The sequence below is a fragment of the Panthera onca genome, chromosome E2 (genome assembly GCF_046562875.1).
Source record: "Panthera onca isolate mPanOnc1 chromosome E2, mPanOnc1 haplotype 2, whole genome shotgun sequence".
NCBI lineage: Eukaryota > Metazoa > Chordata > Mammalia > Carnivora > Felidae > Panthera > Panthera onca.
The window spans coordinates 9705043-9729637 of record NC_138353.1 but is presented as its reverse complement, the minus strand read 5'-3'; the positions used below and the strand labels follow the sequence as shown (position 1 = coordinate 9729637).

General features: G+C 61.0%; 1 protein-coding gene across 2 annotated transcripts; it reads right to left on the bottom strand.

Moving 5' to 3' along the window:
* Window positions 1-958: 958 nt before the first annotated feature.
* NAPA (NSF attachment protein alpha) lies at window positions 959-23385 on the bottom strand. 2 transcript variants are annotated; one of them, XM_078439614.2, is made up of 11 exons: window positions 23132-23385; window positions 14466-14545; window positions 11657-11773; window positions 6978-7024; window positions 5534-5611; window positions 5254-5309; window positions 5057-5141; window positions 4195-4299; window positions 3068-3136; window positions 2621-2671; window positions 959-1725 (listed from the first exon to the last, which is right to left on the bottom strand). In XM_078439614.2, exons 1-11 carry the CDS (start codon window positions 23227-23229, stop codon window positions 1624-1626), a joined length of 888 nt encoding a protein of 295 aa, XP_078295740.1. In that variant the 5' UTR covers window positions 23230-23385; the 3' UTR covers window positions 959-1623. The 2 variants fall into 2 exon arrangements, with proteins under 2 accessions (XP_078295740.1, XP_078295741.1); XM_078439615.2 differs by lacking the exon at window positions 23132-23385 and adding an exon at window positions 17299-17348.
* Window positions 23386-24595: the final 1210 nt, after the last annotated feature.

Below are 24595 nucleotides of genomic sequence, written 5' to 3'. Positions count from 1 at the left end.
GCAGAAACAGATTCAGGCACCACTTACCTTCAGCCTGTGCCCACAGCAGACATCAGCAATCGATCTCAGCTCTCAGGAATCTTAGAACTGAGTTCTAGGCAGCCATCACCAGTCCACTGGAGCTGTGGGAGGAGCTGAAGGGGACAGGAGCAGGGCAGGGTGTCATCGTCCACACTCTCTTGACACCATGAACCTGAACCTTTCTTAAACTTCTTCCAGGCTGTCTGGAGCACCTCTTTGAGAGTGGGTCTCCCGGGCAGGCCCGCCTCTGCATCCTGTCCCCTGACCCCCCATGGTATGGTGACTCTATGTCGTGAGCCTCCTCCAGCTTTGTGTCCCCTCCCCCCCCACCCGCCTCCAGCCAGGAGGGCCCAGCCCCGTGCCTGGGGCAGTGCAAGCACATCAGACCGCTCACCAACACACATGCCTACGTCGTGGGGTGTGGACGAGGCAGGTGGTTCTGACCAAGCTTTCCGAGGCCACTCCTGTGGTTCCTTCCGATACCCACTTGGTCGTCCTCATGCCCTGCCCACCTAAGTCGTCTCCTCCCTTTTCTTGTGAGCTCAGCGGGCCCCAACAGATGCCACCGGGGCTTTCAACCCTCCTTTCAGGGCAACATGGACACGAGGGGAGGCAGAGAGGCTCGGTGGGCCTCTCTCACCCTTACTGCTGCTCTCGTTGCCTTCCATCCCTCCAGCCAGATGAGGCTGACGCGGCCACCCACTGTCCCAGGGGAGGAAACCGAGGCCCACAGAACCCGGAGAACGTTGGATCGAGGCAGGTGCGCCCAGAATGCCAAGCCCGCGGCTCCTCCCTGAGCCCAGGATCCCGGTCACACTCACCCTCTTCTTCCCCACAGAGCGTGCCCAGAGCCCAGGGTGGGGACCAGGCGGGAAGGGAGACAGGACACCAGCCCCGGAGACACAACGGGGCAGCAGAGGTGAGGAGGAAGAGAGACTCATGCGAAGTGTTCTTTTTTATTTTTCTTTCTCAGGCCAGCTGCAGCTTCCGACCACAAAACCTCAAAGCACTAGGGAAGGAGCAGATGTCAGGGTGGGCGTGGGGACGGCCCTCTGAGCTCCAGGGCCTGCGGTCTATCCTGAGAGGTCAGGGCTGCAGGACGCCGTGGGGGTTCCCGGCACCGGAGGGAAGGAGCCCGCCCCCACGGGGAGAGCAAATCTCAGCGGCTACGTGTGCTCAGGGCTCGGCTGGAGGACAGGTGGGAGAGACTGAAGCCAGTCTTGCGACTCAGCTGGTCAGGAGGCGGGGGACCAGATGCTGACCCCCCCACCCCTGGCGGCACCCACAGCAAACAGGTCTGTGTCAGAGATTCTGTGTTTGGGGTAGAGAAGGGCACCTCGGGGGTGGGGGGATTAAATAAACGGGCAGGAGGCGAGGGGGTGCAGTGAGAACAGAGGGGGACTGTCCGGCCGGCAGGCCCAGCCTCGGGGGCCCCGCGGCAGTGCTGAGCCCGCACCGCGGCTTGGGGAGACTCCTCTGCGGGAAGGGAGGGGAGGTCTCGCAGCCAAGGTCTCGGCCCCACGTCTCTGGGCTCACGCGCTGGAGGGGCGCGGGGGTAGAGAAGACGGGGCAGGAGGACGGGTGCCAGGGGGCTGGGGGTGCTTAGCGCAGGTCTTCCTCGTCACCCTGGATCGTCTTCTTGATGCGAAGCAGCATGGTGGTGAGCCACTGGTCCAGCCGGGAGATGGAGTCGTACTCCTTCACCTGCGACACAGCGGGGGAGGTGGCAGAGGGCGCTGGTCCCACAGCCGGCCCTGACGCCCTCCTTGTCCCCAGTCCCAGATTCTCTGGGTGTGTCCCGGCCAGCCTCTCTGAGGAGGAGCGAGGGGAGGGGGGCTCCCTCTAAGGCTGCCTTGGGGAAAAGAAAAGATTTTTGCGGCATAGAAGGGTCCAGCTTCCTTGTTTTCTGGGTGGGAAACAGGCCTGGCTGCATGAGGGCGGCCTGTTCCGGACGCCACGGGGATGGGGGCCTGTCGCCCTGCCGTGGCCCTGCTTCTCCCTTCTCCGTGGCTGATCCTCCTCGTGTCCCACCCACCGCCCGGGGCAGGATGGACCGGAGGGACTCTGGTCTCTGTCATCGGTAGCGGTGTAGGATTCCTGAAGGGCCCCCAGGAAACGTGATTGACAGATGGGAGTCCAGACGACTGGATCAGGACCCGACCTGGGCCCAACAGAGTTCCAGAATGTTCAGAACAGAGTATGGAAAGGAAGAAACACCTCTGTGGGGTGGTTCTGTCACGGAGGTTGGTGCTGGAAGAGGGAGCCCTTCCACGACTCGTCCCCCTCCCTCCCTGCTCCTCCCAGCTGCTCACCTGGGGCACCGAGTACTGCAAAGACCTTGGCCTTCAGGGGCAGACACACACGGGGCTGCATCCCAGCTCTGCCCCCAAGGGGACGAGGATGAGTCCCCGCACCTCACTGCCATCATCTCTAACGTGGGGAGAACACCTCCCTGTACCTCTGGGGCTCCTTGGGAGAATTCTGGGGTGACTGGACAAAGGAATTCACAGCCGGGGACAGGGCCGGGGCCAGGGAAAGGGTGGGTGGGATTCCCAGGAGAGAGTGTCTGAGGAGGGCGGGCCCCGCCACGGCCACTCACCGCTTCGGTGTAGCTGTCAATGTTCTGCTCCTCGTGGGCATCTAACAATTTCTGCAAGAAGATGGCAGGCAGACGGGTCAGGGGCCAAGGCCGGCCGCGCGCCTGACCTGGATTAGATCCACCCGTTAGATCCACGCCTGACCCGGCGGTGCAGGTCAGGGGGCTCCCGTGCCGGGAGGAAGGGGTAGTTTCCGGTCCTGCCCTGTGCGTGTGCATGCAGGCATGTGCGTGCGTGCGATCACGCGGCCTCCCAGCTCTGCCGTCTCCGCCACCACCCGAGCCTTACTTTTCCCAGCTAGAAAACGGAGGCCCACACGGCACAGGAGGGAAAACAAAACAAAGACGGAGACCCGAACCACCACACAGATCTCGGCAGTTACGGTGGCTGGAGCCTGCGGCTGCCCCCCCCCCCCCCCCCCCACCGCCCCCAGCCCACCCGGCACTCACTTTCATTAGCGTGCACTCCCGGGAGCCAGAGAACGCAGGGAACAGCTCCTCATACTTCTGGACGGCGAGCTAAATGTCACAAGGGTGGCAAGAGGGGACAAGCTCATGAAGAGGGGCCATCGGAGCCACCGGCCTGGCAGCCAAGGGGACCTGGAGACACCTGGCCCCCGAGTCCTTCTCTGTGCCCCTCCCCCAGCGTCACCTGGCTCCGTGCCTGGCGGCACCTCCGTGGGGCTGTGCCGGGCCAAGCGTGGCCGCAGTGACAGCTTGTGGGGAGGAAGCGGGAAGGGTTTCCCAGGCCGGTGCCCAGGGCAGGGGGCAAACACCAACTGCCTCGCAGGAGTACCTCCTATGTGCCAGGGCTGGTGCTGGGCACTTCTCAGTTAACCACCATGAGGCCCCGGGGAGGGTCACGTGATGGGGACCCCCGTTTTGAAAGCGGGGAAACGCCATGACCTGCTCGGGGCACAGGGGACGTGGGGGCGGGGACGTGGACTGGCCCCACAGCAAAGCCCGAGCTCTCACCCACAGCGGGAGCGGGGGCTGGCGGCCGTGCTCAGACACACCCCGAGGCTGAGGGCGGGGTGGCCGGAGACCCCAGGAAATGCCGAACCCGGACCCCGAGGACTCCAGCTCCTCCTCTGGCTAGGCCATCCCCTGCCCCCTCAGCCAGCACTGGCTCCGCTCTTGCCGAGAAGCCCTGAAAATGGGTGGTGTGGGCACGCGAGCTACAGTATAAATCATGACTCTGGGAGTCAGAAAGATCTGGAATCCAGCCCTGTGGCCTTGAATAAGGGGCTCCGGCCTCACCATCCCACCATCCTCAGCTGTAGAACGGGGTAACAGTGGTGCCGACCTCAAGGGACGCAGTAAGGACCCAAAACGTGCTCTCACGGAAGAAAAAGCCTGGCACCAAGTGAGCCAGGAGCCGGGCGCGTGACAACAGGAACAGAAACACGTCAGTGAGAACGAGCGTGTCCCGCCCACAGCTGACTGCAGGCACCGGACGTGAGGGAGGGGCTCACCCCTTGCCGAGAGGGGCCTTGGCCTAATGACAGACCCAGGGCTCCGGGGTGGCCACTGGGAGGAGGGGGAGGCCCTGGGTGGGCCCACGGGGCCGTGCGCACCTTGGCATTGAGCATGTCGATGCAGAAGTGGCAGAGGGCCGCCTTGAAGAAGTAGTCCTTGGCGCTGTACTTGAGGAGGGGGCTGTCCATGGCATTGGTTCCCACCTGTGCGCATGTGCAGGTGGCACCGTAAGCTCGGGGCTGGCAGCCGTGGGGGGGGGGGGGGGGGGCGGGGGACTGGGGTCAGTGCGTCTGTGTCCAGGCTGAAGCCCGGTTAACCTGAGACACTAAGGGCAGGGAGGCCGAGGACCAGCCCAGAGAAGTCAGCCAATGGTGTGCGGGCGGCCACAGAGCAGTGTGTCACAGGGGGGTGGGCTGCCACAGGGCTGAAGCCAGGTGTCCGTGGCCCCCCCCCCCCCCCCGAGGCAGCCGAGATGACGGGGAGGCGGTGGCCCCACTGTCAGGCCTGAGGGAGGCAGACACACTGGTGGGCAGAGGGGTGGCAGGAGGCGGGAACTTGAGAGCCGGCGCCCGCCCCCCTCCCCTCCGAGGCCAGCTGCCTGCCTTTCTCTTGGCCGCGCTGAACCTACCGGGACAGCCTAGCCGCCCTGCCCGCCCCGCCCAGCCCAGGGGAGCCTGCACACCCGTGGGTCGCTCCCTTCCCGTCCCCCCCACCATGCCTCCTGGGGGCTGCTCAGCCACCTCCGGCCACCCCAGGCCTCCGCGATTCTTCCCGTTCCCTGGGCCTCCCAGGAAGCCCTCCGTGAGACGCGCACAGGGGAGAGGGCAGAGAGGAGAGGGCGGCGACGCCGCGAGGAGTGGTGGGTGGAGAGTTTTGCCAGGGAGGACAGGATGAGCTCGGGGAGGGGGGAGGTAACAGAGGGAGCACCGTGCAGGGACGACGGGCCACACCTGTCCCCACCTGCTCATAGATGTCAATGGCCTTCTGATACTGCTCCAGCTGAGCCGCATAACCAGCCACCTTCAGCAGACACTTGTTGGCTGAGCTGTGTGGGGCGGGGACAGAGGCAGAAGTCGGTGGCGGTGGCAGTGGGGGGGGAGGAGCTTCCAGGGGGCTGGGGAGGGCGGGGGGGGGGGGGGGAGCCCGCTGCCCGGTACCTGTTGGACTCCTCCCCTTTGTAGTAGTCTGCAGACTGCTCGTAGTGGGCGATGGCCTGGGGAGACACGGGGAAGCGATGCAACCTTTGTCCGCCACGGGCCCGACCCTGCCTGGGGCACAGCAGGAGCCCCTGACCCGTGCTCGGCCAACGCCCCATGCCCCCTTCCGGGCACCCAGGCACCGGAGGCCTCCCCCAGCGGACACGAGCCCCGGCCCAAGGGGCCCGGCTGCCGCAGCGCTCCCCCGGCAGCCAGGCAGGGCCTCCCGACTCCCCCTCACCTTCTCGATGTCCACCAGCTCCGTCTCGTAGATCTCAGCGATGGAGATGTGGTGCTTGGCCGCGATCGTGAATCGGCCCTGGGTGGGATGTGGGCAGGGGCCATCTGTGACGAGGGACGTCCCCAGCACCCCAGCCCAGCCCTTCCTCGCCCCTCTAGGCCCCCGGAGCCGGGGATTTCCTGGCCCTCAGCCACCGGTGAGGTGTGCACGAGAAGGCACCGAGGGGCCCTAAACAGGAGGCTCCAGGGAGAGGCCTGGTCTCTGTGCTGGCCCGATGCGGTGACCCTGGGCAAGCCCCCCACACGCAGCCTCCGTGTCCATCCCGTCCACAGGGGCACAGGTGGGCGGGGCAACGCCAGAGATAATGTGGGTGCACAGGTACCTGACAGAGGCCCCGGCCTGAGGAAGCGCTGGACAGGGGGCCCAGATTAGGGGAACGACCAGCCCACAGTTCACCCAGTAAAAGCCCTGCAGAAAGTGGGTCCGAGCATCCACACTGCACGGGAATTTCTTGGCCTCCCATTCCCCCCGTGTGGCCGTGGAGACGGCCCCCTCACAGGCCAACAACCCCCAGCTTCCCCTGCAGACAGGCACGGCTCTCCCCAGGGACGGCCCTAGCTTCCAGAGGAGCTAAGCACAGGCTACCAGCTTCTACCTGGGGCGGGGGGCAGAGGGGCCCGCAGAACTGGGCTCCCGGCCGGCCGCTTGGCACACGGGGCTGGTCTACGGACACCCGCTTGCCAAGGGACATCGGGAAAGGGCAGAGCCCCGGGCTCGGCGAGGCCTAGTTTCGGGTCTCAGCAACTGCTGTTCGCAGGCACGTGTCCCTGGGCAAGTCACGTTGCCTGTCTGGGCCCCCCATCCCCGTCAAATGGGGTAACACTTTCCACCTCACGGGGCCGTTGCAGGGGAGGATTGACCCACTCAGCGGAGGGCATCTGGCAGCCGCTGTCGCCGCTCTCACTACAACACTCCAGTATGGTACTGGACCCGGTAGGAGGCAGGACCCGGTTCCGGCCTGGGGAAGGGGTCCGGCGAGACAGAGGCAGAGTGTGGAGCGGCAAAACGCAGAGCGGATGGGAGCCGGAGCCTGGTTTTGGTCTCTGGTCCTGGCTCCCTGGTGGAGCTGCCTCTGGGCCTCATCCGTCGTGGGGATGCTCCCCGGGGACAGGGCAGGGGCTGAGCCAGCTCTGGGCCCCGCCTCCCCTCTGGCCTGCTAATCAAATGGGGTGCAGGAGGGGAAGGACCAGCAAGGGGAAAGGCCCCCGATAGCTGTAACTCCTGCAGATGTAACTTCCCCCGTGCTGTGGCGGGAGCTGTCGGGAGCCAGGCCGGGGCAGGTGACCCCCCCTCCCCTACAACCTGCTCCTAGTGCTGGCGCCAGGGAGGGCAGGCTGGAGCAAGGTGGTAGAGCAGGGGGGACGGGACAGGCAGTGGCCCTTACCATGTCCGTGTAGATCTCGATCGCTCTCATCAAACAGTTGATGGCCTCTACGGAGAGAAAAAGGGAAGCAGGGAGAAATGAGAAAGAGAAGTTATTTCAGCAGAAGCCAGAAGGAGGAGGAGAAAGCAGGGCAGGTGCTCCGCTGTGCCCTCGTGGCCGTGGCCGTGGCAGGAGGGGAGGTGAAGGGACACCTGAGCCCCAAGTAAGGCTCTCAGACTAACGTACCGCGCCGCGGACTGCTACCTGCTGAGGGCTGTCCTCTCCCTCAGGCCGCCACACTGCCACCACCTTCCCAGCAGCCCCAGGGACCGGACACGGTCAGGCTGACAGCCAGGCTCCCATGGGTGTTTTGAGCCAGGCCCGCTGAGGCCCTGCCCTCCAGGACAAGGGGTCCTGGCCGGGGATGGCCAAGCCTGACACCCGAGGGACGCCCAGGTTCCACCCGGACTCTGGTACCCTGTCACGCGGGACCCCGAGTCTGCCACGGTCCCCTGCACCTGCCTGGCCCCCATCTCTGGGAGGAGGGGGCTGGACACCGGGACCCCGAGGCCCCTCTGGCTGGAATCCCCGTCATTTTCTCAGCATTCAGCACAGCCCTCTGTTCTCCCCGCCCGCCCTCACCCGCCGCGTGCCAGCTCCCCACACCACAGGTGTCCCCGACGAAGCAAACACCAGGGTGGCCCGTGAGAGAGAGAATTCGGCTACCTTTGTTGCACCACCTGTTCCAAGACCTTAAATTCGGCTATTGCTTTTTTTTTTCTTCCTCTTTTGACACGTTATTTGGAGGAGAGAGAGCGGCATGAGTGGGAGGCACTTTCTAGCAGACAGAGATGAGCTCTCGGGCTGGATCTCTTTTAATGCATCTCAGAAGAAAGGGTGCTGGGGGAGGTGCGGGGGGAAGGAAGAGAGCCCGGACAGACACGGGATGTGGGCTCCGTGCTGGGGTGGGCCTGGAAGGGCCCCTGCCATCCAGGGTACCCACAAGGCTCCTGGTCCACCCCCAAGGTCCCCCACGGTGAGCCGGGCCCGCTGGGCTGAGGGGCCACACAGGAGCCAAGCCTGGCCTGCGCTCAGGGCCCTAAAGGTCTCATGACCCAGGGAGACAGGTGAGCAGAGGCTCTTAGCCTCAGACTGTGGCTGGGCCTTCAGGGAGTCCACAAGCTCCCCGTCCCCTAAGTTTACAGGCAAAAAGTGGGTGTCTGTCAGCCCTACTCTGGGGGAAGGAGTGTCTGCAGGTTTGATCCAATTCTGAAAGGCCTCTGGGGACGCCGGAAGGATTCAGAGAACCATTCTGGTCAAGGATGGGAAGCAGCTGAAAGCTCAAGGCGCGAGAGAAGAAAAGGAACCAAAAAGGAAGCAGAGGAAGAGAAAAGGGAGAGAACGCAGAGGGAAAGGGAGAAAAAATACAGCCGGAAATAGTCTCACTTTAACACAGGTGCATATTTCGAAACAGAGCGTTTCTGGATCTGACGAGCCAGCACCGGGCCGCGACACAATGATGAAAATAAGGACGACAAGGAGCCGGCTCCGCACCTCCCACCCCTGCTTCATCCTCCACCCCAGGGGGTGCCGGTGGCTCCCCCTTCTGGAACACCAGGGAGCCCAGCCAGGCACCTGGCCCAGGGGGCAAAGGTTGCTCCCGGTGAGAGACGAGCAGCCCAGGAGGGGGACCGGAGGCCCCCAGCTGTCCCCACGGGCCTGCTGGCACCAGGCCCGAGTGCTGTCGCCAAGGCTCGGTCCCTGCAGTGGCAGCGGGGGCAGAAGGCTCACCCCCCAGGCGGCAACACGGACTCACGGGGTTAAGTCCCCTTCACGCCTGCTCCGGCTCAGGAGCAGCTGTCCCTGAAAGCAGCGGGCTGCCCGCTGACGCCCCGGGGAGAGCGCCGGCAGGCAGGACACCGACAAACTAGATACAACCAGCTTATCTCCGGTCACCAGGACCCCACCGATGAGCGGCCGGCGCACCCCTGGACGGGAGCCAGCCCGGGACGGGGGTGGGGGGTGCCGTGGCCCAGAGGGGAAGGCCGGGCTGAGGCATACTGGGAGTCATGCGGCCCGGGGCCCCGGGCCCACCTCGTCTGGCTCATGCGGCCCCGCCGTCCGGCTGCACTTGCCCGTATCAGGCCTGGGACTCAGCCCGTCCCAGTGAAACAGGGGCAGACCGCAGAATCCCACGGGGAAGTGGAATGGGTTAAAAAGAGACGCTACCACGTCTAACCACGCAGTAGGCACCCCCGGGCCTGGCCATCAGATGGCTATAGGAAATCGGGGAGCCGCTGACAGCTATGGGCATCACTTCCCCGCACCCCCAGCCACCAAGGGGGTGGGCAGGCTGCCCCCGGCCCGCACTCTGGGCAGACTCGCAGAGGGAGAGGGCGGTGTCAGGCACCGAATCCTTTTCTTCCCCCCTGGCTGGCTCTGGCAGGCCTCCTGAGCGGCCCCAGCCGCCTCTCCGGGGGAGGGCCCTCCGGGACTCCCATAGGAGGTGCTGACACAGGACACAGGCCTTCGAGGCAGGCGCGGTGGCCAGCAAGGCCCCAGGGAGCTGGCCACCTGCTCGGGGAAACCTGGCAGGGTTCCAAGTGGGCCCTCCAGCTCTGTTTCACGAGGCGCAGTGCCAAGAGGAGGCGGCTGGGGGAGGCCGGGCCTCTGTCTGATGGGAGCCAAGGGCCACCCCTTCCTAGATACTTATCACACACCAGGTACCGCACCGGGCAGGTCCGTGCGTTCTTTCACACTCGGTCTCTGCTTCACCAGGCCAGGAAACAGACGCCTAGAGGATTAAGTGAGTGCCCAAAGCCACAGGGGCACAGGCTCCGTTCAGACTAGGGAGACCACACTAAGCCACGCACTCTGTGAGCCACTGCGGGGGCGGACGACAGCGAGGCAGCGGTGCTGGGACTCGGCCCCAACGCCCCTCCCTGATTAGCACCAAGAACCTGGCACTCCAGCCGAGGAACTCAGTCCTGGCTCTGCCCAAATCAGGGTCCCCTCCTCACCGTTGCCCCTCTTGTTCCCTCTTGTTGAAAGGTCCTTCCCACCCCATATCCACCCCCTCCCCGCCTCAGCTCCCAGGGCAGCAAACCATGTCTGCTGATCCCTGGAGAAACCAAAGTGGCCTCTGGGCTCCACGACGGCCATGTCGGCTGCTTTCCCACTGGGGCAGGGACGCCTCGGCCACCCTCTGCACTTACTAAGGCCAGGCATGGGGGCCACAGCCCCCGGCCCAGAACCTAGCACCCAACGCACCCCCTGCCGTGCTGAGCCTCAGCTGAAAAAGCTCAGATCGAAAGCCAGGTGACGAAGGACGCGGCGTCGGGTGGGGGCCCGTCCAAGGGAAGGGCTGAGGTTTGTTTAAAGAGCAAACAGCGCTGTGCACGTGTCACAGAGCCTGGCGCTCAACTCCTGCCCAAGAAACGAGTCCTTCCAGTCACCCAGGGGCAGCAGGTGAAGGCCCCAGAAGCTAAGGCAGCTTCTCCAGGTAGACCGGTTTCCCAGGGGGCAGAGGGAAGGCTGAGGTGGGGAGTTCCCGGGGGGATGCGGGCGGGGAACGGACACAGACGTCCCTGGGTCGTCGTCACACTGTCCACGCGGCCTGCGGTGGCGCACCCCATCACAAGGCCTCTGCTCTGGTTCTGGCCAGGCCTGAGCCCACCACATGACCCCCCAGGCCAACACCTGTGACATGCCCAGCTACGGAGCAGTGACCGGTCAAGCCTGGGGACACAGAAAAGCCACTTGGTCTACACTGATCAAATCCCCGACTGGGAACTAAATATCCCCGGGTACAGGTAACGGATCCGCCAACAATTCCCCAGCGCTCGGGTGTGGCCCGCGCTCACCTATCCGTGCAAACACCTCTCTGACTCTCTTGGGAAGGACAGGTCTTTACTCCAAGGTGCGGCATCTCCTTTTCTTTCTTTCCTTTTCCTTGAAACATTCACACGTTCCCTATTCTCTTCTGAGAGCATAGCGACAACGAGGGGTCACTTGAAGAAAACGTCTTCACGCTTGCTAAAATGAAAAAGTTAGCCACCTGTGTCTGGCACCAGGATGAAAAAAATGAACTAAAATTCCAGCTCCACAAAACCCCAGAGCCTGGTCCCCGCCGGGCTGTGGGACAAACGGTCTTCTCACCATGAGTCAGTCCCAAACCGGGCTCCTCTCCCCAAACACTCCCGCATTTTAAGTAACTTGTTCTCTGGCAACCGCATCTCGGGCTCCGTTCTGATTCCCCCCCAGCGTGTTGGGAAGCCAGGTCGGGATAATTTCCGCTCCTTTTTCGGCATCAACTCCTACCTGGCCGGTCTTAGAACCCCTCCCACCCCCTTCTGCATGTTAATTCTGACAACAGAACAGATTTTCCTCTCTCCTTGGCATGCGGCGGGTCTGCAATGTAACTCCCACTCCCAAATGCTCCCGGCTTCGGGAGGGAAGCGATCGGCTGCGCACACCGAGCAGCAGGGGGAGGCGGAGGCTTGGAGCGGGATGCAAATGCCAACCGGAAGGGAGCCAATTCTGAGGTTCAAGCCCAAGCGTCTGCCTGCCAGCCTCCTGCCAGCCTCCGGCGTGTGTTGGCCCCTGGAAAAAACCGGAGCCTCGCGGACACCGGAGGGCTTCTCCCGGGAGCGCTCGGCTGGTGTGCGGGCGGCCGGGCCCAGCGTCGCACAGAGGCTCACCTTGGGGGTCAGCTTTCTTGAACGCGTTGCCGGCGTCCACGAAGCAGGTGGCCGCGTCGTGTTTGCTCTGGAGCTGCAGGTGCAGCTGGGCGGCCTGGCAGAAAGCGTTTCCGGCAGCTGGAACAGAAAAGAGTGAGCTCAGCCTCAGCGGGGCTCCACTTATCAGACGCCGCTCAGACACTGCCCTGGGGAGGCGGCTCTCTCGAGAATGCAGAGGTGCCCCCCGGGGGGGGGGGGGGGGGGGGGGGGGGGGAGACAGACCTGGGTTGAGCTGAGGTGGAGGCCTCGACTTCGGGCCTCTTGACCCCGGGGCCAAGGCTCCGGAAAGTCCGTGAGGTGGACTTGGAGGAAGAGGGAGGCTCCTGAGCCCTGGGCGTGCGAAGAGAGGGCCAGGCTGAGGCCAGCTAAAATCCCACAGCCCTGATCCCAGCCTTTGCCGAAATTTCCAGGGCCACCATTTCTAAAAATCCAAGGAGAAGGCAGGCAGGGCCGAGAGCTATGAAGGATATACAAACCATCGCCAACTAAGCCCAGCAGTGGCCCCATGGGATAGCAGGAACTCGGGGACAAGTGCCCATGGGCAGAGGGTAGCAGTGACCACACGGGAAGCCCAGTCTGTCCCGTCCTTAGTTGGACCAGTTGGAAGCCATTCTGGTCACACGTCTGTCTCCTAAATCGCCTTGTGGCGTGCAGGAGACCACGGGATCTGTCCTCCTCCACGGCTGGAGAATGGGGGTGCGGCTGTGCTAACCAGGGAGCTCCAACCCCCACCTTCAGCTCAGCCAGCCTCCGCCTGACCCCATGCTTCCCTTCATCCTCCTCCAGCAGGATCCGAATCACAGAATTCCTGAGCCGGAAGGGGACCAGAGGGCCTGACTCCATCCCGCAACTTCAGAGCAGCAGGAGAGACAAAGCAGCCCAGGTTCTCAGTAGGCAGGATTTATCATTTTGCAGGGCTTGAGTGCAAAATGTCCAGGAGAGTAGCATCATTGGAGAAAAATGAAAAACAGCCCAAGGCTTTTATTTGAACAGCTAGAGGAATAGGGCGGGAGTAACACATTTGAGGGGCTAAGTAACATCTATGTGACTGAAAAATAAATATCCTGGGGTGCCTGGGTGGTTCAGTCGGTTCAATGTCCAACTTCGGCTCAGGTCACGATCTCGCAGGTTCGTGGGATCGAGCCCTGGGTCAGGCTCTGTGCTGGCAGTGCGGAACCTACTTGGGATTCTCTCTCTCCCTCTCCCTCTCTCTCCCTGCCCCTCCCTGATTCCGGCTTTCTCTCTTTCTCAAAATAAACAAACTCTAAGACAAATATTTCCTTCTCTGATGGCACCTGATCAGTTCGGGAGCATAAAATTATCCCTGGCACGTGGCTTTACGCACGACGTATTTTGTGAAAGTTCAGGAAGAACTCTTGCCATTTCCAGGAAACCAAAAGCATCCTCAGAAAGCGAGGAGGATCCGTCCCGCCCGGGGCCCTCCCCACTGCTTCCAGGGGCCCGTTTCAGGTGTCGTCTCCTTCTGGTCAGCAAGTTCCTCCCTGGGTCCCAAACCTGAACCTGTCTTCACTCAATTTCCTTCACCCCGTCTTGCTGACGCTCCAAGCTGGAGCCCTCTGGCAGCTTCCAACCAGACTTTCCGCCTTTCTGGCCTCTGGGGGCCCCTCCCTGCCTGCCAGCCTCTCTTCGGGGGAGCCAGCCACGCTCCAGCCTCGCCAGGAGTCTGACCACAACCTCATGGCCGAAGCCAGAGCGGCCACGACTCCGATCACCCTCCACCCACCAAGCGGAGGCGCACGACCTGGGACGCTCTCTTCTGGGCGGATGCCCTCCTCCAGCATTAAGCGACCTGACATCGTCAAGCTGCGTCCTCCCCTAGTCAGAGCGAGAACACAGAGAGGGCCGTGGGGGGCACCTCCTCGCTGCTCCTGAAGTTTGCTAATCTGCTGCCCAGAGTCCTCTGTGAGCTTTCCCTCCACTCCGAGGTGGGAGGCAGTGCAGCTAGCAGGAAGGACACACGCGGCACTCCCGGCCACCATGTCTCCGGGAGTCCACACGATGGCCCCGTGGGGGTCGGGACCACTGTCCCTGTGGTCCTACTGAGGAGGAATCACATTCGGAGACATCGAGTAAATTCCCCAGGGGCACACGGCCAGTCTGCAACCCAGACCTAGGTCACACTGGCTTCAAAGGTCACAGAGCCAGCGTGGGGGCAGGTGAAGTGCTCCGCTCCGGAGTCGGAGCTCTGCCTTCCGAATTCTCACTCCGTCACTTGTTAGGCGTGGGGCTGGGCGAAGCCTCCGTTTCCAGCCACGGGAACACGGACGGTACTGACCCTCACGGGGCTGCTGTGCTGATTCATTCGATCACAGAACGCACGCCTGGCACTTAGGAGCGCTCTCCATAAACGGTTAACAATTACTGTTAACTGAACCCCTGGGATGGACCCCTGAGCCTAGAATTCAGGCACTGAAGAAAGCACTAGGGAACAGCTTCCGGGGAAAGCTGACCTGTCCTGAGGTTAAGGAGAAACCCCTCAAAGAGCAATTTGGATCCGCTAATCTGTCTACCCTTAGCCTTAGAGACCTCTCTCCAAGGTCTTGTGACCCAAGTAAAATAACCCAGTGGGCTCAAAAGGAGCCAATGGCAGGCCGATGGGCTTCTGAGGCCAAAGATGGCTTAGAAAGGTGGCGGGGTCGGGGCGGGGGGTGGTGCTGCGAGGCTAACCCCTGGGTCAGGCCTTCGGGACTGGAAGCGGAGGGAAAACCGGAGACTCGACCACGAAGGAGTTGTAGCAAAGATCACATACCGCTCCAGTTTTTGGCCATTTTGAACATGTTTGCTGCTCGGGTGTAGATCTCACAGGCTTCCTCTATTTTGGATGAGCCTCTGGGGAAAGAAGGGGCAAGATGAGACAAACCCGTCTGGTGTTGAAGAGCAAGCAAGCATCCCGCCCTGGGGCCAGTGCAGACACGCCCCCACCCCCATCACTTCCCCGAGAAGCCCGCTGCAGCCCAGGCCTCCTCTGGGGGCTCAGGGGAGACCGCGTCCGTGGCCTCCACTCCCTGGAACAGAGACACGCTCGCTGCCGGGGCCCTCCCGGGGGAGGCGTGGGCCACCCTCACTCGGGGAGGGGGGCCTTCCAACCTCCCCGTGAGCCCTGCCTCTGACAGTCTCTTCCACTTCCGCTCAGTGACCACAGGTTCCCAGGCTCTCTGCAAATCCTTACCCCCACCCCACCTCTGCCAAGAGGCTGCAAAGCATTCTGGGGGAGGAGCCCAGCTCTGGATGCCTTGGCCATTTCCCAATGCCTTAATCCCATGGCTCGCACGCTGCGGTTCTTCAGTGTAGACCTCTTGACCCTGCACGTGTGTCATTACTACTGCAGGACTGAGCAGATGTACACAAAAAACTAGCCACAGCATTCTTCTCGAAGGTGGGGTCTACGGGAACCCTACAGAAGGTGGGGGGCCAGGCGTGGCAGACAGGTTTAATCACCACGCGTGCACGCCTCACTGGTACTGTCTGAATTCTTTATCATCTGCATACTTTACCTATTAAAACGTACAGGGAAGAATGCAAACAAACAAAGTACTTCTCTTTTTAAATGCCAAGATTTACATTTGGTTCTGTGGCCCAGCAATGAATTACATTTCTGCCAATTTATCCCAAGAAACTAAATCAGAAAAGTTGTAAGGATGTTCAGTACAGAATTATTTAAAATGGCAAAACCACCTTCAAAGAACTTATTGTGTAAGAGTAGGGGCCTGAGGGGCACCTGGATGGCTCAGTAGATTGAGAATCCGCCTTCAGCTCAGGTCACGATCTCATGGTTCACGAGTTCGAGCCCTGCGTCGGGCTCTGTGCTGACAGCTCGGAGGCTGGAGCCTGCTTCAGATTCTATGTCTCCCTCTCTCTCTGCCCCTCCCCTCCTCGTGCTCTGTCTCTCTCTCTCCCTCAAAAATAAATAAAAACATTAAAAAAAAAAAAAAAAGAGTAGAGGCCAGAGACGTACAAAGGAGTACATTGAGGGGGAAAAAAAGAGCGCTCTGTTTGGGCAGTTTCACCCTGACTTCCTGATCTCCCACGCAGGCGGTGCATATGAAGCTCTTCCTGAACTGGGGGACCCTTCATTAGAACCTCGTCTGAGTCCCCACCACGTTTCTGTCCTTCCACCTCCAATACTGCAACCAGGCTCAGCCCACGAGGTCAAGCTCCCACCGCCCACATCAGCAGTAGAAAAAAATCCCACACGCTCAGTTCTACCAAATGGATTTCAGATTCTCTCTTCACTGACATCAACCGGTATTTTGTCTTGAAGAACAGAAGACGGGTATTTTCCAGCAACAAAGCCACACAGATCATTTTCCCTGTTGCCCCTCTCCCGCGTCCGCTGGCCCTGGAAACTCGCCGGCCCCAGCTGTGGCTGCTGGGGGGGCCTCCCGTGGAATTCGGGGGCACGCCTTCATTCTGCGCCGCTAAGGCAGTAGGTCCTTTCCTTCCGGGTCACCGGAGCTGAGCTGGTCACGGTAATGAAACGGGAGCCTCCCAGCCACCCTCCCCTGAAGATTTCCCTCAGGGCTGGGTGCGGCCTGGAATCGGGCTTTTCAAACAATGGTCCTAGGTGATTCAGAAAGATCAGGTGAGTTAGGGAGGGGAAAAAGCTGACCTGGACCCATCGCTTTAGGTGACCTAGGTGACCTGTTCCGAGTCAGACTGTGTCAGCTGGTAGACACCCCTGGTCAGACTAGCCAGGGCTGGAATCCAGGGCCCGGGATTCCACATCACAGCAGGTAAGGTTCTTCTTTAGATGAAAAGTCTCTGCCCGCCGGGGCTGTGCCGATGCCGGTCCCCTACCCTCCGCTGCTCCACAGGAAGCGACCCGAGGACTGCCCTCCCACACTCACTCTGCACGGTTCCGCGGTCTTCCCTGGCCAACCTCACCCCAGCTGGCCCAACACACCTTGGGCTTGGGGCCCCTGCTCGGAGTGACTTCTTTGGAACCCACTCTGGGCCTTGGAGAGGCGAAGAACCTTCCCGGGCATAGGGTCCTTTGAGGCCTAGCTACAAAATCCTCTGGGGGACCTTCTCGGGAATATTCTCTTACTGAAAGGGGACGGACGTGTTCACCGACCGAAACCCTAGGTCTCCTCGTCCCATGGATCCCCTGGCTCATCCTTCCCTTCTTTGTGGCAACAATTAGTTTCTATCCAGATTCAGACGTGCTCTGAAAAAAAACCTCGGGCTCCTGGATAAGCAGAAATGGCCCGACCCACCGAGAGGCCCAGAGCCGGGTGATCAACAATGAACGGTCGGCCCCAGCTGGTTTGTTTCAGCTCAGCGGGACAGAGTGAACACAGAACACAAAGCCTGTCAGCTGCCGGCCTGAAATTCTGTGATTCCACGCCAGGCCTGCTCCGGGTCAACCATTCTAGCCGCGGACTGGGAAAGCCAGAGGGATTAAGGTCTGCTCAGGCCTGCCTCCTCCCGGTAACCTGGGGCCTGCGATGACAGGGGGAACCCCTGGAGTCCCATCCCCTCCGTTCAGAAATGGAAATGGAGCTCTCAGAGGGGGCAAGTGACTTGCCCAGGGTCACCGGCAGGCCCTGAAGGAGGAGCCATTGGCATAGCTGCTTATTCACCTGGGGAACAAACACGAGCCATTTGTTCCACTCATTCCGTGCCAGACGCTGCAGATGACAGCAGTAAACAAAGGAGGAGGACCTGGCCCTCAGTAAACAGGAAGTCAGCGAGGCAATGTGAGGAGTAAGCAAGCGCGAGAGGGACTGGGGGAGGAGGGGGTTCCCTGGTCAAGCCACTGGGAGGACGTGAGATTTCAGCTCGGTCCTCGAAGGTGACTAAGGAGCCACCCACGGAAAGAGGGAAGAGCATTCCGGACAGCGATCACACAGCACGTGCAAAGGCCCCAGGACAGGAACAAGCTCGGCCAGGTCAAGGAACAGCAGTGGGCCAGGATGGCTGCGGCGCAGGGAGCGGTAGGAAATGAGGCCGAACAGGCAGGTAGGGGACCCCCGTGCTGGAGGCCGGGAGAAAGGTCTGGGCCCTGTTCTAACGCAACAGGGAGGTCTGTGGCAGAGAGAGTGACCAGGAGGAAGCAGCCCCCAGCTCCAGCGCTCTAGCAAGCTGTCTCCCGGCAGGGAAACCTGCGGTTTACTCCAGGGCCTCTCGCTGAGGTCAGGTGGGCTCAGATCCGTCATGGGAGCCTGGCAAACTCTCGGCCGGAAGAGCCCAGGCCTTCTCCCGTGCCTCCTGCAGGACATCCAGAAAAGCTAGTTGGGCAGGCCTCTCCTGAAGAGCCCAGCGGCAGCACAGGCGACAGCTGACTGTCCCTCCCCCACCGACCTCCCCCAAGCTGCCTCTGCTTCGCTCTCCCCATCGGGCGGCTCGGCTCCCAGCCACGAGCCACGCCACGAGCCACGCCGGGAATAGAGGGAACTGGTTTGGACCGGCCTGGCGGAGGGCTGTCTATAATTACCCACTCGGCTCTGCTCTCTGCCCCCTCCCCAGGCAGAGGAAGCAGTCTCCGGGCTCCCAGGCGCAGCCACCAACCTCCAGCGACTGCCATATGGAGAGGGGAGCACCGTGCCAGCAACGCACAGAAGGCCCGGTGGGCCGCGGGCCAGGGGGGGTCCGCGGAGCAGAGCCTCCCAGCTCCTTCCTCTGTCCCCTGGGCACTTCCTGCCTCCCAGCATCGGGCCACCCGCCCCACCTGCGCTTTGCTCCGAGCCTCACGAGGCAGGGCAGGTGGATCCCCTTCTAGGTCCTCCTCACTCCCCGCAGTGCCACAGCCACTGGCCCTCCGTCGGCGCCTCAGTTTCCCAGATCCTCCGTTGTCCCGAGTGGGGACGAATGGACCCCAAAGGCCCGTCCCCACCCTGACCTTCTCTGCCGTTCTATGTATCTTCTCCACGTTACTATGATGACCTAAAGCACCCTGCCTGAAGCAGCGCCGAGTTCCTCACAGTAAGGCTTTGGGTATTTTACTCCTGCTTCACTGAGGAGGGAGCTGAGGCTCGGACAGGTCAAGGGGCTTGCCCAAGCTCACGCTGCCAGATGGTGGCAGGGACCAGAAACAGGACTCGGGTCCTGGAGATCCGGTCCTGCCTTGCTTCTCACTCACTTAGGAGATCTGGGAGGCTTCCTTCCCCGTATCTTCTGGAAAATAAGGAAGGGGGGTGGGAGGGGGCAGCTGGGTGAGTCGGCGGGTTGAGCGTCCAACTGAGGCCCGGGTCATGATCTCGCGGTTCGTGAGTTCGAGCCCCACGTCGGGCTCGCCGCTGTCAGCACGGAGCTGGCTTCGGCTCCTCTGTCCCCTGCTCTCTGCCCCTCCCCTTCTCTCTCTCTCAAAAATAAACATAAAAAAAAAAAGAGAGAGAGAGAAGGTGGACAAGGTCCCTGCCTGCTCTTGCTTCTCCGCCAGATTGAACAGCCAACGCCGCCGTGCGGATTTCCCTCACCCACAAGCAGACTCTGGTCTCTGCTGCAGCCACGCCGAGCTGCCGCTGGGCAAGGGAGGGAGTCATTAAACCAGCCCCCCACGAAGCCCGTCAGTGCCGCAGGCAGAAGGAACACTGGAAAACAGGGCCAGAGCTGCGGGATCCCTGGGCAGCTCCTCCCATGCCACCTGCAAAGCTGAGCCGCTCACTGCTTCCCCCCGCTCTGCGGGCACCACCTCCTCTGGGCCGAGTGCGTCTGAGCTCCTGGGGGCAGAGCCCTCCCGCCCCCCCCCCCCCCCCCCCCCCGGCCAACACAGGCCCCAGGAACGACAAAAGAATAAAGTGTCACACACACTAACTGCCCGGTTCTGACACCATCGCAGGACACTCTTGTGACATGCCCGTAACAGACGGAGAGCAGAAACAGAATGGACCCGGGGGTCAAGAGACCCGGGCTGAAATCAGTTTCGGGCACTTTTCGTAACTGTGGGACCTTGGGCTAGCGATCCCAGAGCCTCAGTCTGTTGACCTGTAAAATGGAGGCAACGAAACCGAACCGGGAAGAGCCTCTGTGGGGAGGAGGGACGACGCGTGCTCAGGACCTGGCACCGAGGCCAGAACAGAGCAGGTGCTCAAACGGCTGCTATTACAAGGAGGAGGAGAAATCCAGTCCGAGGGCTGCCGGCCACCTGGCAACGGGAATTCTAGAGTCACCTGGGGTGCTGGAAAAGCCGGGGGCCGTGATGAGGCCTGGACTCAGAAGCGGACTCCCGGCTCGAGAGCCCCGGTTCCCTCTGTGTCTGGGGGGAAGACTCCGGACCTGGCGGGGCTGCTGGAAGCGCACGGGCACCTGGGAGAGCGCCCACCACACAGCAGGTGCTCAGCTGGGCGCTTATCAGGCTGGCAGGGAGAGCACGTTCTAGAAACGCTTACCTAGCTCCAATCTCGGTGTGGGTTTCACCTCCCCCGCGACCCCCAGGTTAGCCGGGGGGCACCACCTTCTGGTTTCCACAGAGCCCAGGGCCTCTGACCCGCCCCACTCCTTCCTACGTCCTGCTGAAGGTGCGTATTTACGGCCACTGCTTTCCTGAGAGCTCACAGGCAGGGGCCGACGTGGCCTGGCAGGTCCCCCTCTGGTTCTCGGAGCGACGCCCCTCTGCGCCCCAACATGACTTCGCTGTAGCCCCAGAACCAAACGTGTTTCCTTTTCTTAAAAAATGTTTCTCAAAGGGCTTTGTCTCTCAGCCGTCCCGTCCCACCCAGGAACACTGGAAGTTCTGCACGAAAGCAGCAGTCCCCTCCGTCAATAAAGGCAGAACCCCAGGGGTGCAGCCGAACAATGGCCGGGTAGCCCTGAAACCTCGCATCCCCTTGGGAAAGACTTGTGCTCTGGGTCTGGGCAAGGGACACCGAGTTTTCAGCTGTGGATCCTGACAGCTGGCAGGGCTGCTGGGGGTGGCTGATGCCTACAGGCGGTTTAAACGGGAACTGATTCGTCAACATTTAATCCGTAGAAATGCGCTCTTTGTATACCAAACCCCCTGACATCTGTACGTTTCCAGCGCTTCTAGCTCAACTTCCAATAAGATACTTACTAATAGTAAGTACTCAAAACACTTACAGAGATCAGGCTCATTGCTTCACACGCAACCCTATGAGGTAGGTATCGCTATGGTTTTCATTTCACAGACGCGAAAACTTCCTACCAATGGTAGTATCCAAGTGGAAAGAAGTTTTTCTCTTGGATTTTGGTCAGCAGGGGATGGGGGGCAAGGGAGGAGGCGTCAGGGCCAAGGAAAAGCCCCAGGGAACGGAGCCACCATTTGGAAGTTGCACAGTTCCAAACAGGGCACAGCAGGGAAGTTTCTGGATCCATCTGAAGCCCTGGGGCAGGAAGAGGGAAAAAGTGTATCTACCCCATCCCCGATCCTTTTCCGCAATTTGTGCTTTGCTCAGGAAATCTCCATCTTTTTGCTTCCAGAGTAGAAGTTTGGGCTGCCCCCCCATTCCCTACAGCTCCCCTCCCCAGGTCTATGTGCACTGGCTGGGCCGAGGGGGGGAGGAAAGAGCCAGAGGAAGATATACAAGGAGTTCTGATCTACTAACTGGCTGGTACTGCCTTCCTCTCGGGCTGCTGGTGCACAGAAGCCCTCTAGCGTCTGGGAGCCCAGAAACAGTGAAGAACAAAGAGAGCCCTCACGTCTAAGGATGTGAGGTTGTCTCAGATCCCAGGTGGGGGCTATCCTACTTGGCCCGTTGACACGAGCAGAGACCTCTCAATTTGGAATGCCGTCACTCCTGATGGTTCTAAAAGGGGAGGGAAACGCATGAGGGATGGGCTGAGCCCCAACACTCCCTTCTCCGGTCCCTGAAGCCACTGGGGGGCCTTGAGAAAAGGCAGCTGTGAAATGCTGAACACACGGAAGCCTGGCTCCAGAGGGGCGGGGGGGCCAGGAGAGAGGGCTGACCTCTTGCCATGCTCCCAGCTCCTAGGCCCCGTCCGTGCCTCTGCCTTCGCCTTGCCCACTCCTCTCTCAGCACCGTCTCAACTGCTCTTGGCGCTCGAAGGGTCCGGGATGCATTCATTAAACAGCGGGAGAAAACTGCCATGTGGGGCAGGGAGGAAGGAGGAGTTCTGGGCTGGGAGTTCCCTAACTTAGAAATTCCTCTTAAGTTGGCCCCCATCTTTCTTAAGGGTAGCGTCCAGAAACGGGCACCAGCCTCGGGGAGAAACCAGCGTGGCAGCAAGATAGTTTTGGGATCAAACAGACCAGGTCTCCTACTTACCGGGGAACCGGACAAAGTAATCTGTCCAGCCCCCCAGGGATGTTGTGAGGGTTCAACGCAAGGACGCAGGTGAAGTGCCCGGCCCAGGTCTGACTCAGAATCCGAGTACTTAATAATAAATATTACCTGGTGTCCTTACCGTCCCTGCCTGCACTCCCCGACCCAACTTCTCCCCCACACCAGCTGCGGCGGTCCTTTCTAAAAGGCAAATGGGAACCGTCCAAGATCGGCCCCGTTATGGACTACGTCCCCCCGCAAATTTCACGGGCCGAGATCCTAACCTCCAAGATGATGACATGAGGAGATGGGAGCTTTTGGGGGGTGATTTGGTCACCTCCCAAAGGGGGAAGTGCCTTTAGGAAAGAGACTCCAACACGTTAGGTCACCCCCTTCCACAACGTGAGGACGTGGTGACGGGGTGGCTGTCTACAAGGCAGCAGGCCTCCACCGGACATCGTATCTGCCAACATCCTGATCTTGGACTTCAAAACTCTTAAGAGTTAAATTTCTGTTCGCAAGCCACCCGTTCTAGGCTATTTTGTTATAGCGGCTCACACGGACTAAGACAGGCCCCCGGAAAGTCCTCGATGCTCTCCAGCACCTCAAGTCCAGGTTCTTTCTCTGGTTCATGCAGCTTTCTCTCAAGCGCCCTCAGACGTCCCAGACTTGGGCGCCCCATCACTCCCAGGATCACCTTGGGCCTGACCCTCTCACCATCACCCGGAGCTCCTGCAAATCCGCTGCTGCGCGCCTTGGAGAAAGGTCAAGCCCTCGGGCAGGTGTCCTCAGTCCCGGGCCCACTATGCCCGTCAGGTATCCTCCGAATACGTTCTCTAGAGCTCCAAAAAACTTCTTGACCCGGCTGCTCTCCCAAACCGATCCCCTTCAAGGCCTCAGGCCATGTTCCCTCGGCCCAGGTTCGCTCCGGCCTCTTGGCCCATCTTCAGCCTGGGTCCTCTTACCGCCTCAAGACGGTGTTGCCCGTTTGGCTGTCCTCAGCCTACGGCCCTCCCACCATCTCAGGAGGTCTCTCCTCAAACCGAGCTCCCACAGCCCGGGCCCCCTGGCCCTTGGCCGGTGTCCCCTCTACTACTTTAGACCGTGGCTCCTCCTCCCGGAATCCCCTCCGTTCTCTAGGCTCGGGCCCTGCGACTCTACTCCGCCGCTTCGGGCCATGACTCCTTCGTCCTCTCAGCGTAGGTCCCCGCCGACCCCTCGGCGCGGTTCTTACCCAAACAGGCCCGAGAAGAAGGACTGCGAGTTCTTCACTTTGCGCTCCGCCTCGGCCAGCAGCGCCATCGCCTCCGCTTCTTTCCCGGAGTTGTCCATGGTGGCCGCAACCGTACTCAGCAAACGGCCGGACCCGGGCCCACGGGGTACTCAGCCGAGGCCCGGCCGCGGTAGTCAGGTCGGGGGGAAGCTTAGCGGGCTGCGTTGACGTCGCACCGGCGCGCGCCGCCTGCTGCCCGGCACCATGTGACCTGCGCCGGCCAACCAGCGGTCTGGTAGCGAGGTGCGCCCCTGCCGGCCACGCCCCCGCCGGCCGCCGCACACCGCCCCGTGACTCACCGTCTCCAATCGGCGAGCCGCCGCTTCAACGCTTGCGCAAACAGCCGCGTAGGACACCCCACTCTTCCTGGTGCGCCCTACGATATCCCACGTGCCTCGCATAAGCCAATCGTGGTCCCCGCCGTCAAAGACCCGCCCCGAAGTGCCCCCCCTTCTGGCTCCTGCTCCACCAATCAGCAGCATCCTCCGTCTCGGCCGGTACCTCCCCGCGGAACTTGCGCCCCAGTCAGCTGACCACCGACCCTCACGTGACAGCTCCGGATCCAGGCCGCAAGATACGCCCCGCCCCTGTACGGGTTTGACAGGTCTCTTGCGCACCTCCTAGGCCCCGCCTCCGCGCCTTATCTCGCGTGGTGCTTCACTGGGAGACGCGTAAGCGGTGATGCATCCGCACTAGCTTTTTTTTTTTTTTTTTTGCGCCCTCTGCCGACGGATACTGAAACTGGTTTGGGAAGGCAGTACTTAGACGGGGAAACAAAACTAAGCAAGGGCTGTCTCTGGTTTAAAAAAAAAAAAAGCTGTAGCAAGCGTATCACAAATTCAGACACCCAGAGCCCAGATCGTTGTTTTTAATACCATTGTCCAGTAAAAGGAACCAGGGCTCCTTGATAAATGGCTGCTGTGAGGCTTGGGCAGGAAATTACACAGGATGAGCCTGGAGCATCTCGTAGTGCCAAAAGGGAAATTTCGTGTGTCATACACACACACAAATGGTAGGGTATGTCAAAGAGACAAAGGAGACAGCTGGAAGAGCTGCCCGTGGCCAAAGCTGGAACAATTCCAGCGATATAACGAACTAGGAAGAGATTATACTCCAATGTATAAAATATCCTCGAGCCCACGTTGGTTTAAGTGAACGGTCGAACAAATAAAATGGGGAGAACAGACAAATATTTCATGCAGAAGAGCTCCAAATAATTTATGTAGATACTCCTTCCTCGAGAAGGTGAAGCGAAACTCCTCACTCCTTAGGGGACTGTTCGCAGTGATTTCCCTCCAGACTGCAGTGTGGGAAAGGAATGGGGAGACCAAGTTTCCAGTGGAGAAACCTGCATTGTCAGCCAGGTGCTTGAGGTGAACACCTACGGTGGTGAGTCACAGTGACATAGTGTACTTTCACTAATGA